Source organism: Cavia porcellus, unplaced genomic scaffold (genome assembly GCF_034190915.1).
Source record: "Cavia porcellus strain 051 isolate PalLab524CR breed Dunkin Hartley unplaced genomic scaffold, mCavPor4.1 scaffold_27, whole genome shotgun sequence".
Taxonomy (NCBI): domain Eukaryota; kingdom Metazoa; phylum Chordata; class Mammalia; order Rodentia; family Caviidae; genus Cavia; species Cavia porcellus.
The window spans coordinates 8,412,160-8,427,288 of record NW_026947510.1 but is presented as its reverse complement, the minus strand read 5'-3'; the positions used below and the strand labels follow the sequence as shown (position 1 = coordinate 8,427,288).

The 15,129-nt window shown below is 37.1% G+C and overlaps 1 protein-coding gene across 1 annotated transcript; it reads right to left on the bottom strand.

Annotated features, from left to right (window-relative positions):
• Positions 1 to 13,239: 13,239 nt before the first annotated feature.
• Cavporv1r675 (vomeronasal 1 receptor cavPorV1R675) lies at positions 13,240 to 14,163 on the bottom strand. Its single transcript, NM_001167453.1, has one exon. It carries the CDS (start codon positions 14,161 to 14,163, stop codon positions 13,240 to 13,242), a length of 924 nt encoding a protein of 307 aa, NP_001160925.1.
• Between the last annotated feature and the right edge of the window lie 966 nt (positions 14,164 to 15,129).

The following is a 15,129-nucleotide window of genomic DNA, read 5'->3' as shown; positions in this document are numbered from 1 at the left end:
TTGATCAATCTAGATAAATGTTATTATTTGTGATTTTCTTAAAACTTGACATTTGACTATATTGGCTTTCTTCATTTTCAGATTGCTTTTGTTGATGTCATTTCCCCCTATGTATACTGTTTTATATATTTCTAGTATATCACATATGGTTGTAAAAACATACAGAATTCTGGCACTCTTGTATTTTCAGACACATTTTATGTTCCACCATACAGTCTATCTTGTTTTGCCTTGATTACAGAAGTTATACTTGTCAGTTTTAGTGAGTGTTAGTCCATTAATTACTATACAGTCTGTGATAATTTTGTTCAAATATTTTTATTTTACTGATATCTTACTGATATTAATTTAGGACAGAAAGATGAGTGTATCTTACCATGACTGTGAAATTGTATTTTGCTCCATGTATTTCTCCGAATTCGCCTTTCATGCTTCGGAGTCCATGATTTTAGGTATGCAAAAAATTAACATTTTTATGTTTTCCTGATAAAGTTTGGACTTTATCACTGTGAAGTTGGTCTAGGTAGAAGAAATGTTTGGCAGTCATGAATATTATGTGTGATATTAAAATATTAAATTCTTCAACTCAATATTACATGAGTTATCTCTACTCAAGTTTTAAAATGTATTTTTTAAGGGTAGAAAAAACTTATCAAGAGGAAAAAGCTTCTGTCTCAGAGAGACAAAAAGGGAGCCAGAAAGTGGGCTGCCTGCAAACATTGATGTTTTATTGAGCAATACTTTGAGGTGAGGTAGGCTTAGGAGGGACAGAACTGTAACCAATCAATATCTTACTGATATTAATTTAGGACAGAAAGATGAGTGTAGCTTACCATGACTGTGAAATTGTATTTTGTTCCATGTATTTCTCCGAATTCGCCTTTCATGCTTCTGAGGCCATGATCTTAGGTACAGAAAAATTTAACATTTTTATGTTTTCCTGATAAAGCTTGGACTTTCTCACTGTGAAATAGGTCTAGGTAGAGGACATGTTTGGCAGTCAGGAATACTATGTGTGATACTAAAATATGAAGTTCTTCAACTCAATATTACATGAGTTATCTCTACTCCAGTTTTAAAATGTATTTTTTAAGGGTAGAAAAATATTTTTTTATTTAAAGAAAAGGAAACGAAAAAAGAAAAAAAAATACATGGAGATAAAAAAAGGGTAGAAATAATACTAAATTACAGACAAACAAAAGGTAAGAAATTGCCAGTTGATAAGTTACAAATTGTCATCTTCGAAATGGCTGTTCAGGTTATAGAATTAAAGTATTTAGAATGACATTCAAAAAAGTGACCCTACAAACCATTCTGCTCTATGGTCGAACAAAAGCTCCGTAATATGATTATCAGTCCCACCTATTTGTTTTACATCTCTAAGAGGGTAAGGTTAACCATATCAAAACAGAACAGAACATTTAAAAAAAATAAAAAATAAAAAACAATTTAAAGAAATACAGATTTCAAAGCAAGTCCACTGGAGATCTACCTTATCTAACTGTCTCTAGCTTCTTACAAATAGTTGTCCCTAACTTCACCCACTTTATATACTTATTGCATATTATAGAACTAATCAAATCATTACAGGATGATGGAGTCTTTTTAGGTCCTCAAGTTCCAAATTAGGGAAGACAATAGCAACTACCATCGTATCTCTCATTCTCTTTGAGATAGCCGTCCCCATCTCTGCATATGCTGAAGTTGAGCTGAAGAAACCAGTCCAATGTCATTCTAATCAGCAAACAATAGATTGCTAGAATTTATATTATAATGCTACAAAACAAGCCTCGGGTTTTTCCGGTCTCTTCCTCAGAGTATTTGTTCCTATCCTCTCTGTATTATAGGGAAAACCAAGTCATAACAAGACAGCGAAACAATTTCCTAGATAAACATGCAATGGATAAGACTTATAAAACTATAATATAAATGATCTTCCGTAGTTACTATGTTTTCTCTTGTTATTTTCAATAGATTTGTCCACAACACTGGCTTATTATAGTTAAACATACTTACACCTATTTTTATAAAAACTTATCTTTGACTGCATTGTAGTATTTGAGAGCTGTTACTGATTCATACCAGTATGGATATCCTTTACATCTTGTCATGCTCAGAGTAGTTTCCTCTACTTTTAGGGTTGATTCTAACACGCATACAGATTTCAAATAGGATCAGTCAAGGCCAACCAATAGTCTTATGATTCAGATACAATTAAGATCAGTCATAGTAAGACAATGTATGTAATACAGGATTTCAGCCTAAGTCAATAGGAAAGTAAGGATAGTTACCATGGTATAACCTGCTATTTTTGGTTCTAGAGGTCTGTGTCCTCAAATCTGACATGAGTGGACAGACCAGAACAAATTTAATTCAATCTAAATATGGCACTAGGACTACTGTGTCTTTTAAATCGTTATACACCATTAGCAATGACCTCTGCTTTTTTTTTTTTACATATAGTTTCAGAGCTGTCTCTACCAAAGACTAGCTTACCGTCTCTGCCTCATGTCTGCTACTCCACTTTTCTGCTATATTTTGTCCACCTTATTCCCTCATTCCATGGTCTGCCCCGTTCACTGAGGCTTCTCTGCCACTGTAGCTATAATCCTGATTTCTCTTCCTCTCTTTCTCTGTAATGTCCTTCAGCGCTCTCTGTAGGGTTGGATTGGTGGCCACGAACTCCCACAGTTCCTCCTTGTCTTGAAAGTATCTTATTTCTTCATTAATTTTTAGAGAGAGTTTTGACGGATATATGAACTTCGGTTGCATATTTTTTTCCTTCAGGACTTGGAATATTTCTCCCCACTCCCTTCTTGACTTAAGAGTTTGTGTTGATAAGTCTGCTGTTATTTTGATAGATTTCCCGTTATAGGTAACCTGCATCTTTTCTCTGGCTGCTTTTAATATTCTGTTTTTTTGGTGGATTTCTGGGATCTCGATTATTATATGCCTAGGCATAGATCTGTTTTGGTTGTAGGTAGCTGGCATTCTGTATGCTTCTTTTGTCTGGATATCATTTCTTTTTGCTATACGTGGGAAATTTTGCTTTAATATATCTGTGAATATTTTTTGTATTTCATTTTTGGATGTTCCTGCTTCCTCACTCACATTCTTTATTCTTAGGTTATGTATCTTTTTATCATCTTCCAGTTTTAGAATTGCTTCTTTCTGGTTCCTTGTTATTTTTAAGAGGCTTTTTCTTTCACGTTCATAAGCCCTAAATCTCTCTTCAAGTTTCAGAAGGTTGTCTTTAGTTTCTGTCAAGGCATTTTGCCAATATTCAATGGAGTTTTTAGTTTCCTGATATTCTCTTTGGATCTGTTTCATGTATTCTAAGTTATGCTTAAATTCTTCTTCAGATGCTTCTCTTTCTTTTCTGAATTCCTCAGTTCTTCCATCTGTGTTCTCTTGGGTGGGGCTTGTCATTTCTTTAATTAATCTCTTTATATCTTGCCTCACTTGGATCAGGAGTACATCTTTAAATTCCTCTACAAGATCATGTAAGTACTTTTTAATATCGGCTGATGCTGTGTCGAGTAGAGGATGGTTACTGTGTTTGTTCTCTTCAGTGTTTAGTTCTCTTGGGTTTAATTTCTCCTGTTGAACAGCTGGAGATTTTTTTTTATTTTTATCTCTTGTCATGTTTCTGGTTTCTTTCAGACTGTCCTGGAGTTCTCTGGCCCTCTCCGAATTGCTTAGGGCCTCTCAGAAGCGTGCTGGCTTGAGTTTTTGCTGTCCTCCCCAATTTGCTGTTATCTGGGGTAGGCTGGGATGCAGGGGCGGTACAGTCTAGTCTCTAGCCTCTGTGCCAGTTAGTTCCTAAATTAGGCTGTACTTTCTGGTTGTCACTGAGTTGTGACTATTTTGTATCCGCTTATTGGGCCCCAAGCAGAGGCTTGGTTTAGCCCCAGTAGCTCCTGCCAGTTCTCTTTGAATCAGAAGCAGCTGAGTAATGGCACAGGATTCTGCCCAAGTCCCAGCCATTCTCTTCCAAACCTCTCTGTGACAGGAGCACCAGAAAAGCAGCTCTGCCCAAAACTAAGATGGCTCCCACTAAGTTCTCTGTGTGGAGCTGAAGCCAGCAAGTAATCAGGCTCTGCCAGGACTCAAGATGTCTTCCACCAGCCCTCCCTACAAGGAGACCTGGTGATGTCACCAAGCTGCGGTTTCTGCCGCCAGGCTAATATGTCTGCACCAGACTCTGTGTTATTGATTTCCCCGTGGTGGCGGGCCAGCTGTTCTCTGGCCAAACCCAGCAGCCGCGGGGTTCTCTGTACTCACCAGAGTCCGGTGCAAGTCCTCGTTCCGGGACCACCGCACACCAAGCTGCCCACTTTTCCCGCACTCCCAGGACAGCGCGGGGCGGTGCACAGCGTGCGCTCCCAGTACAGTGCTGACCGGTCAGTTATCTGTGCACCGTTTAAATTTGAAATGCCCGCACTTTGTACGTCCGCTCTGGTGCAGCGGTGCAGACTTGGCTGCTACTTGGAGTCTCCCAGTCTGGCTTCTTTTATCTGGGGTCTTCAGATCAGTCAGTTTTCACATTGGTAGAACTTGTCTTATTTTCCATCCAAAAAAAGATCCACGTACAGCAAGTCAGTGGGTCTTAAATTCATCCATCCCTTCCTCTGATCTGATGGTGCCCCTCACATTGGCCAAACCCCAACCTTAAGAAGAGGCTGGCCTTGAAGAAGCTGCAGGCACCTGTGGTCCGGGTGACCAGGAGGCTGAGGAGGTGGGAGGTCTGCGGAGATGGGCTGCAGGACTTCCTGACTGCTGGAGTAGTCCTTGACTCCAGGCTGGAGTGCTCTGCTGCATTTGGTGCTTTATCCAACTTCCTCAAATTAACACAGGAGGATGCCACAAATCACATCCTTGGTGGGTGTTCCTGCGGACCGCAGCGGCCCCGGTGTCCGAGGCGCGAGCAGCAGCGGCAACGGGAAGGCCAGAAGCAAGAGGCACCGAGGCGCCACTGGACCCCCGCTCCACTGCCACCTCCGCCCCGCGAGGCGCGGAACGATGGTGGCGGCGGCGGCGACAAGGGCAGCGCTCGCCTCTACCCTCGCGCGTCTCCGGGTAGAAAAAATTTATCAAGAGGAAAATGCTTCTGTCTGGGAGAGATAAAACGCGAGCCAGAAAGTGTGTTGCCCCCAAACGTTGATGTTTTATTGAGCAATATCTTGAGGTGATGTAGGCTTAGGATGGGACAGAACTATAGTAACATTCAATAACATTACAAATGTAACTTATGTCACTTATGTAATATTGATACAATACCATACCACTGTATAAGTGTGAAGTCATACAAAGCTATGATCAATCAATAATATTACAACTATAGTCATTTGGGTAATTTTAATTAAATGGGGATCAAATGGGAAAACAAGTCATATAGCAAGGATACATTGGACAGAGTAGGACTTTTCTGGGAAGGGTGAGATGAGGAGGTTTGGCCCTGCACCCCAAGTGATTGTTGCCTACTTAGAATATCAACCACTGCCACTCATCCCTGGGAGAATCAGATGAGAGAGTAGTTCCTTTTTCCTTGAATAGTGGCCTTCAGTGTCCATGTTTGTAGCCACAGTTGTCTTTTGCATTTACCTCTTCAAGGATCAACACTATATGAGTGTCTATAATATTTCTACATAACTTAGTTATCTATAATTTTCACCCTCTGGAAAACTAACCCTAACTTCTATTAAGATACAAGTGTCAAAGACTGATCTGGATTCTTCCAGCTGAAGAGGGTCGTGCCTGTGATCATCAGTCAGAGATACTCCACAGAAGGTCTATCTAAAGGCCCTCAGTAGATGCCAAGTGTATTGTCTTGGGAAGACACACAGCTTTAAGTTGAGAAGAGTCGAGGCCATAGAAATAGTTAAGCATGCATGGCCCAAATAATAAAAGAAACAGAATAAATAATAAAAGAAACAGAATATAGTCAATAAGGTTTTCAACTGGGAGGAAAGAGAGTAAGAAGATTCAGGGTATTTCACAATCTGACCTGTCATTAACCTGTGATCTGATATCTCACACAGCTATTGAGACATTAGTAGGAGAAGCAGGAGTGTACACACAACATTCTGCTTTTATATTTTCACAAATTCCCCTTTCTATTCTTTTTAGAATACTTAATGCCACTCTATTTTGGATGATGGTTTGCCTAATTAAGTTTATTTCTTCATTCAGGAGAGACAGACCAGCTATGATGCTAAAGCCCCCTGAATATAGTTAGTGAAGGCCTCAATGTTTTTGCCTATTATTCTCCAACCCTAAGAAAAGAATAAAAATAAAATTCAAATGACCATACCAGTGAAACACACTTCTATACCATCAGTGCTATAGGTTTGATAAATTTTCAGGTTTTTCAATACTTTTAACACCTCTGCCTTGTATACAAATCCCAGTGTATATCTTATGCATCCAAGGGCACCTGGGGCCACAAATTGTTTCCATAGGAGCCAATGAGTTTGACAGAAGGCTCTCATATGATTCTGGGGTAATTGATTCAGTTTGTTGCCAACCAATCTTCAGCCCTTAAAGTTTCTGTGTTTATACATTGTTTGGGCAGGGGTGTCAATTCCAAGTATTTAGTAGAGGTAGGTCAATGAGAATAGGAATGATTCTTCTGTTTTCAAAATAAGGAAACTTTTCTACTAAGATGTTCTATCATGAAGGTAAAACATAGCTAGTTTTCCCATATCTGGAAATATCCACCTTGGTTAGTGGCCCTCAGAACATTTTATTTAATATGGGACCTATGAGAACATTTAAATAAGAATCATTGACATTGCTAGAAAAATAAATTCTAGGACAATGGATGTTGTTCAGTGACACAGTATTTGCTTGGCAAACACAAGGTCTTAAGTTCAATATCTGGTACCAAAAAAGGAAAAAGTATGTATAATGCCCAGGATCTTTGAGTATAGTTTATATGCCACTCATCTACCTTGTAATGGTGGGCTAACCTATGAACCATTCTTGACCTACCTATATAGACTTGTAGTTCAACTCAGTCATCTCCTTCCTTCCCAAGGAAGTCATGGTGTACTGTATATGGGAGCAGGGCACATTTCGATCAAGATATTTGTTAAAACAAATTTGCATATTCTTGTGCCTATCTTAGAAAGGAATTGCATTCTCCCTTAAGTGGTAAAGTGAGTAGCAAAGGCTTAAGAGAAACATCTTGGATTACTTATCTTAAGATTGGTTTTTCCTGAAAAAGAATTTTGAGTCTTCTAAGGGTTCACATAGTATTTTTACAATGGTTACTCATATTCACTGAGAGTCTGGTTCCCATGACTTGTGTTGAGTGTAGTACATCCAGGAGGCCAGGTCTGCTACCTTGATAGTTAATGGAGTTGACAGGATCATGGTGCATGGTCCTTCACAAGCTTGCCCTGGGTAACGGAGTGATGAGGGAAGAGAATGCATCAGTATTAAGTCTCTGGAGTGGAACATGGGATTTCCCATTTCTTTAGGTTGAGTTTCTTTTAGCTATTAAAGAGTCTGCTGGAATTTATCCAATGAAGGGACGTCTATCATCTCTATCAAAGAGAAAATCATTATTGAGAAATTTCATAAATAAAGCATTTCAAACGGCCTTAGTGCTGGAATTTGAGATGTATTTCTTATTTTAATGAAATCTACAGATCACTACATCTAGGTCTGCTAAGCCATTTTTCTAAGATGTTCCTTCACGATCACATTTATTTTTGTGCTTTTCCTGATGAATTTTGGCCTCCCTGCACAATGGAGGTGATTAAGAATGCTCAGTCTCTGTATGACTGTTGCTTTAAAAGAAGGTCCACTATACCTCTATAAACTCTTAGGAAGCCCTAAACTGAGGATTACATCTGAGAGTAAAACCTTTACATTGCCATCTCTTATTTCTGTTCTACAAGGAAAGGCTTCAACCCAGTTTGTGAAGGTATGTATCTATTCTAATAAGTGTTGAACTACTTTACTCTTTGTCTAAGAGTCATATCAAGCTGCCATTAAGCCTAGAAACTGTTTTTAAGGGACTAGGAGAGCAATTTTAACTCATTTGATCACAAGCTATTGTACATAGACAACAATATATATTGTATTTACAAAACCAGTTTAAGCATCATTTTGATTAGTTAGCAACCCGGGCATATATATTGTGGTATTTAGACAGGATAAAATGTCTCTTCCCAGGATAGGAGCTGGGGTCTTAGGAATAACTAAGAGGAACGAGTGGGGAAAAATTTAAAAAATTTAAAAAATGGATGAAAAGCAAGTTATGTCAGTTATAACTTAAAGGAATTACTTTTTATCTTGTGATTTCTCTTTATTGAGATATTATGACTAATAGGACAGGATTGAAAAGGACAAGGATACAAACCCCAGTGTCCAATAATAGGTCCATATTTTCCTCTAGTTGTGATTACTCAGGCCGCCTCCATGCACATGCAGGTGGAGATGACAGTCCAGCCAGAGGGAGAAAGTAGAGTAACTCAGGGCCCTTTAGTCTTGCTAGACCACCTGGAAGATGAGTCTGAGTTTGGAGGCTTATGTCTCGTAGTACAGTCTTTTCTCAGAGTGCTGTTTTGCTTCCAGTTTTTGCCTTTGCAGTCAGAGCATGGGGTTGGGAGTATCTTAAGGAATTCCCTCTTTGGGTGGCCTGGAATTAGGCTGCAGTAACACCTGAGGTTGGTGGTTATCAAGCTATTTCTTGAACCCCCCAAAATAGAATTAGAGTCTGTATTTTTTATTTATAGAGAATAAAAACAAACACATTACAACAGAATAAGCCAATCAAAAGAAGGCAATGTAAGTGACGGGACTTCAAAAAAAAATACAAAAATCTACCATTGTTACATTAATGCATATAGTAGAAATCCAACAAAACAGAATATAATTAATCCTATAACATAAAAGAATGAATGCAATAAAGGTCTTCCAAACAAGAGTGAATTCAAAATTACTACTATATTTCTTGCTATCTTTGAAATAGCTTCCTATGTCATTGGATATAATAAAATCAAATAAAAATGAAATAAAACTCAGCCCAACAAAAGAGTGAAAATGATAAAGGACTTCAAAACAAGATGGTAGTGAATAAAAAATGGCCACCACCCTAGAATGAGATCCTCCGTAGATACTACACTGTGTATTGTTATATTCTAAATGGATGACCAGATTACTGGCTTTATATCCCCAAAGTAAGAGTAAAACTAATCACTACACACATTAAATTGGATTCCAACTCAATAGCTGTCATCACAGCCTGCATTTCTCTAGATCATTTGGTCAATTATGGAGTGCAGTGTTGGCTCTTCTTGTTTTCCAGCCTGTATTCCAGTATGGGCTGGCATCTGGCTCTTCCCCAGCACCCTGTGCATGGTGCCACTTCACAGGGAGGGTTTGCTTATGCTGACTTCTTGTTCTCTTTCCCCAGGTACACAATTCATGAATGGTATGAAGAACAGGAAAAGGTTGGTATCTGACTCTCCCTGCAGTGCCCCACACATGCACTGATTCACAGGAAGGGCTCAAGGTCTTTATCTTTTAAGACCACAACAATGTAGCTGTTTTTTGGTCTCTTTGCTTTTTCCAAGCTTTCTTCCCTATCTTGATTAAAGAGTACTAAGGAGGAACGTTCTAAAGTATCAAGTGAGCTATCTGTAGCATAAACTATCTTTTGTAAGTTTTTCTTAATATCTGCTACTGGCTGAGTAATAAATATTTCTTTAAGTATTGTCTATCCTATTGAATCAGAAGCTATGTATGTATGTTTTCATTGATTGATACATATTAACATGTGTAGTCTGACATGGATTGCAATTAAACTTGAGTATAAATAAGAATTAATTCTTAATGTAAAGAAAGTTTGAACATAAGCCAAAAATGGCAATTTTTTCTTTTTTACAGTATAATTCTAGTTGTAAAATAGTATAGCAATGAATACTTCCTTCTGCACCTCACTTTGGTTTTAAGGGTAGGTAGTCATGCGCATGTGGAGAAAAATACCAAGTGACTCTTTTACAACATGTGACGGTCAAACATCTTCCAATGCATTCCACGGAATAATAATGCATTCCAAAGGAGCAATAGATTATGACATTGTGCCCCCTATATGTCTGAAACGCAAAAAGAAATTGTAATTCCCCTTTAATATACATATTTGTTCTATCTATACCATTGTGGCATCCCTCAAGTAGATTCTAGTAAAGGAAAGTAGATGCTATCTGGAGAGAGAACAGAAACTATCCACCTCACACTGGGCAAAATTTCATCTTCTCAGGGAGCTAGTGAATTTATTCTTACAGCAAACTTTTAAGAGCAAGTTAAAATTGGTCCTAAATATAATAGTAGTGTTTTAAATAAGGAAGCGTATCTATTGCTTTTGTTCTTCAAAAATCAGAATATACCAAAAAATGAGTTGGAAATACAGCATTTTTCAGGCTGTGAAGCAGATTACAAGTAGAGCTAGAAAAAAGCAACAATTAACTGGGTAAGTCTGCCCTGGTTCCTAGAACAAAGAAGTTTCCAAGGCACTTGTGTTGTCCATATAATCACCCAAGCATCCTTTCCTAACAGAAGGACAAGGGTATGCTTTATTTACATTTTTCTATCTTTGAAGTTGACAGATTAAACTTATATTTATCATGTAGCAATCACATTTCACATGTTCATAAAGGCACATTTTTTAGTATTCTATGCACACATGAGAGAAAAGGCTAACTCACATCTCTTCCTTATCTCTTAGCATATGTGAAACACAAACGTAAATCATTGCCTGATAATTGTTTTCCTCCATGAAATGTAAACAGTTTATTGCAAGTTCCTTCACCCTGATTCCAGGAGAAAGTGTTGTTCTAAGGACAAGCAGGTTTTAAAGTTATATATCAACAAGAGAATAATTGTGGTGTCTGACACTATAATTAAGAGAAAAAATAGAATAGATAAGGAGAAATTTTTTTTCCTGTGGTTGAGAGTGAATTTCCACTGAGGATCCTTTGGGTATTTGCTAGAGAGCAGCCCTGGACATGACATCTCAGTTGTTCTCAGTTTCTATAGATTCAGGAGACCAGAAGACGGTCTCCAGAAATTAATCCATCTATCTGTTTGATCAACATTCCATTGACCATTGGCTTCAATGAAGATTCACCAAAAATATGCTGGGAAAGCATGTCATATGCTTTAAGGGTGGCAGCTGCTTTAGGAGTGCTAATCTAGATATCAGAGTAATACTGCTTTGCAAAGTTCTATAAGGAACAGGTAAAATCCAGAACAATATCATCATCTAGTGCTTTATAAGTTTACAGTAAAGGTTTTAAAATCCACAATTTATTATCAAAATACTTTCTTTTATGCATATAAATTATAATTAGACCTGGGAGAGCGTGAAGAAGGATCAGAGACACTCCCTTAGACTAAATGTGTTTTAGTCCCTTAACTGTGGTGCTTTGGAAACAGTTCCTTCTGGTTTTAACTAGAAGTCAGTTCTTATTACTGTGTCTCAGGCTCACTCTCTAAAGAACATTTGCCTAGAATGCCAAGCTCGAACATGCCTTTTATGTGTTTTCCCAGATGGGCAAAATTCCAATATCTCAGTTGACTCACAGATAGGGTTTGAGTTCCTCAGCTAAGATGACTTCCCTGTCTTTGGCATTAGCAAATGTACGCTTTCATCACTTAATTGATGGATAAGAGGAAAAGGTTGAAACAGTTTAGAGTTCTTTATCTCTAGTCTTGCATGCCTCCAAACAAGAAAGAAAGTACAACATGGCAGGAAATGATTAAAAGTAAGGTCAAAGAACAGAACAATTCTCCTTTCTTTTTCCAGGTTGAGGTATAGAGATAATTTGCCCCTGAGTCAACATTTCCAAACTAGAAAGGCATGAATGTTTAATCTCAAGAGTTAAGATTGTCTCTACCCAGTGGAAATTGAAGAATAGGCTTGACATTTCAAGCCTAGAGAAGTTTCTCCAATAGAGAAGGATCAGAGCCAGTGTGTCTCCATCCTGCAAGTCTTGACAATGGCCACTCACCTAGTGCTCTCTAACTGGTGGAAGGAGTCCATGTGTTTCTATGTAGGCATGTATATTGAGTATGAACTAGATTTTATTTATAAGAAGATCCATTTGATAGCTTTTATATGAAAGAGTAACATGGATTTCTCCAATGTTATGTGTTCTTATCTCTGCTATGTAAGATAATAAATGACAGCAGTCAAATAAGTTGAATAGGTAAAACAAAGAATACTAGTAAGCCCAGCAACCAAGTCCAAATGCAATATACACAAAACAAGAATAATCTTTTTTTCTTTAAAGAAGAATTATAGCTGTAAACATCCCATGTTTACACCTTAAATTTGTACAAAGCACGATCAATTATAAGTAATGAAGAAAGACATAATATCATAAAATTTTGATTACTTAAGCAAGACACAATCTGGGATCTATGAAACAAAAGAATATTCTTACCTCTGTCCGACTATCTCTTTGGAAGACTTACAAATGATACAGAGGAAAAAGATTTCCAACCTTGATGATGTTCAAAATGCCAAGTTTGTGTTTTATAAAATCCAGGAATAAATTTTAGGAGCACATGAGTTTAAGAGTAGCAAGAATTTATTGAGAGAAAAAAGTGCTTTACAGACAAAACAGGGCATGAAAATGGTTTGCCTGTTAAAGTCAATTTGTAGACAATTTTCCAAACTTGTATTTACATAACCAATGTTAATAAATTATTTCATAAAATATTAGTCATATTCTTTGAAAATATTTTATGCATTATGTACATGATATTGTTACTAAATTTAACACATTTACAAAAGATTTATGTTCTTATTATTCTTACTTTTATTTTTAATCAGTTTTCTGAAAAATCATGATACAAAATTGATACTATAAATGGAAAGAATGTAAATAGGTGAATAACAATGTCCCTTGATATGTATTATGATCATTGATTGTGAAACGTCTTCTTCTTACTTCTTTTGAATATGGTATAAATTCAGTGACATATATCCTGTTCTTTGATATTTGCCAGTGGGTAAAAGTGCAAGTTTTTGTAAATAAGATTAGAAAAGGAGTCTCTAATGAGTTGTAATACAAAATTTTGTCTTATCTACATATAAACCATACACCAAATGCAATACATTTAATAGAAAAATTATAAGACATATATTTCAGTGACTCAAAAAAATGTAAAGTTTTGCTTATGTGAAAGGAAGTTATCCTTCACTAAATAGCTGAATATTTACTATATTTTCCACTTCGATGTTAAGCATTGAATTATTCGTTTTTCAGTGCTCATTAGCAAAAATGGACAGATTGTGGCATAGGCATTGCCTACAAGCATCTGAACAAAATGATGAACTGGGTCATTTTTCCATAGTATTGCAAGCAAGGAGAAAGTAACACAGTCCAAAAAGTACATTAATGTGAAGATACTCATAAGGAGAAGAATAGTCCGGGTGGCCCTTTCTTCTGGGGATACCTGTGGAGAATGGCTGGTGCTGTGAAGATGTTGGAACCGCCTCTTATGCCTGCACAAGAGACTCACTATATATCCACTTGAGAGAGCCATCAGTCCAATAAAGGAGATATCCTGAATGTTCACCAAGGCAAAAAATATGTATCTGAACAAATGATTAATAGGCCACTGAGAACAGGATTCAGTGACAAATATGAGACTGTGTGAGGTCACATTGGGGGTGGCACCAATAGAGACTAAGAAACGACCATTCAGAAGCATATTGAAGATCCACAGGAACACAAGACAATATGGATAGTAATGTGTGGACTTATGTTTGAATTTTTCCAAACAAGAGTTTCTGGGACTAAGCATGATGGCCTGGAGGATGCTCAGCAGGCAGGTGGTACAGATGGAGAGGGCTCTCATCAACCTTTGTAAATAGATAACCACTTTACACATGAGGCCATCCTTCCAACCTTGAGACTCAAATGTGTCCTTAGCTATGAAACCCATGGCTACAAGCAACACCAGGTGAATTAAGGTTAACTGCCCAATAGGCAGGTCAAGAGGCTTGGGCCTGTGCTTTAGGAGAAATGTGAGGATGTGGAACAGAAGCAGGATGGTGTTGGCAGTGATTCCAATGGTGATTTCAAAGAACACAGTGTTTCTTATGTCAGTGTACCTGGAAATTTTTCTCTTTTTATTCATCTTCATAGGGTAAAACAAACAAGGAATGTCTGAGAAAAAAATAAGAACAAGTATTATATTTTTCACCATTATCAACATGTCAACCAACGCTATAATTTCACAAAACTTTGTGAATTTCTCCTCATGTGTGCTTTCTACTTCACAACCTGGATTTACCTCACAGCACTGGATTCACCACTGTTCTCTCACCTGTCAAGTCATTTTTCAAGGTTGGCTGCATTATGAATCTCATTGTAGTATACCACAGCACCTGTGAGAAAACTCTCATTCTGAGGAAGATATTTCCTTGCTTTTTCTCACTGCTTAGTTTACAACATCGGGAACAATGACTTGTCTTTTTATCTGTAGATTGTGGATAAATTTTTGGTTACATAGCTTCTACAGTTTTGTGTGTAAGTTGGAAATGAGAGCTGCCTACATGTGGAAGAAAATCATCTCAAATAGTAATTATTCAGGAGACAGCCAAATATTATGTTGTCTGTGACATAGTTTGTTTTATCAACAGAAAATATTTCTATGTAGGTTTTAAAGCAAAATAGCTTGAATTATATATATATATATATATATATATATATATATATATATATGCATGTATAATTAGCCATTTGTTAAGTAGCAGAATTTGAAAAGTCGATTAATATATCTGAGCCACAGACATATGATTCATAAATGATAGTTACTATATTCCTAGTTTTCTAAAGATATAAGGTTTATGAATGATGAAGAGAATCTGATTTAGGATGGAAATGTCAGTTTCATTGCCATTATTATGTATTTCCTCATACATATAACTTGAAAAAAATGATCTAGTTTACAATATATCAGTCTTAGACTAAAAAAAAGGGAACTAAACATCAAATTAGTATACCCATAACAATATCCACTTCTGAGATACAAGCAATTCAAGTGAGTTAATCTGTTAAAGCTACAAACCACATATTTTAGAAACATGGCAGATGAAACTAA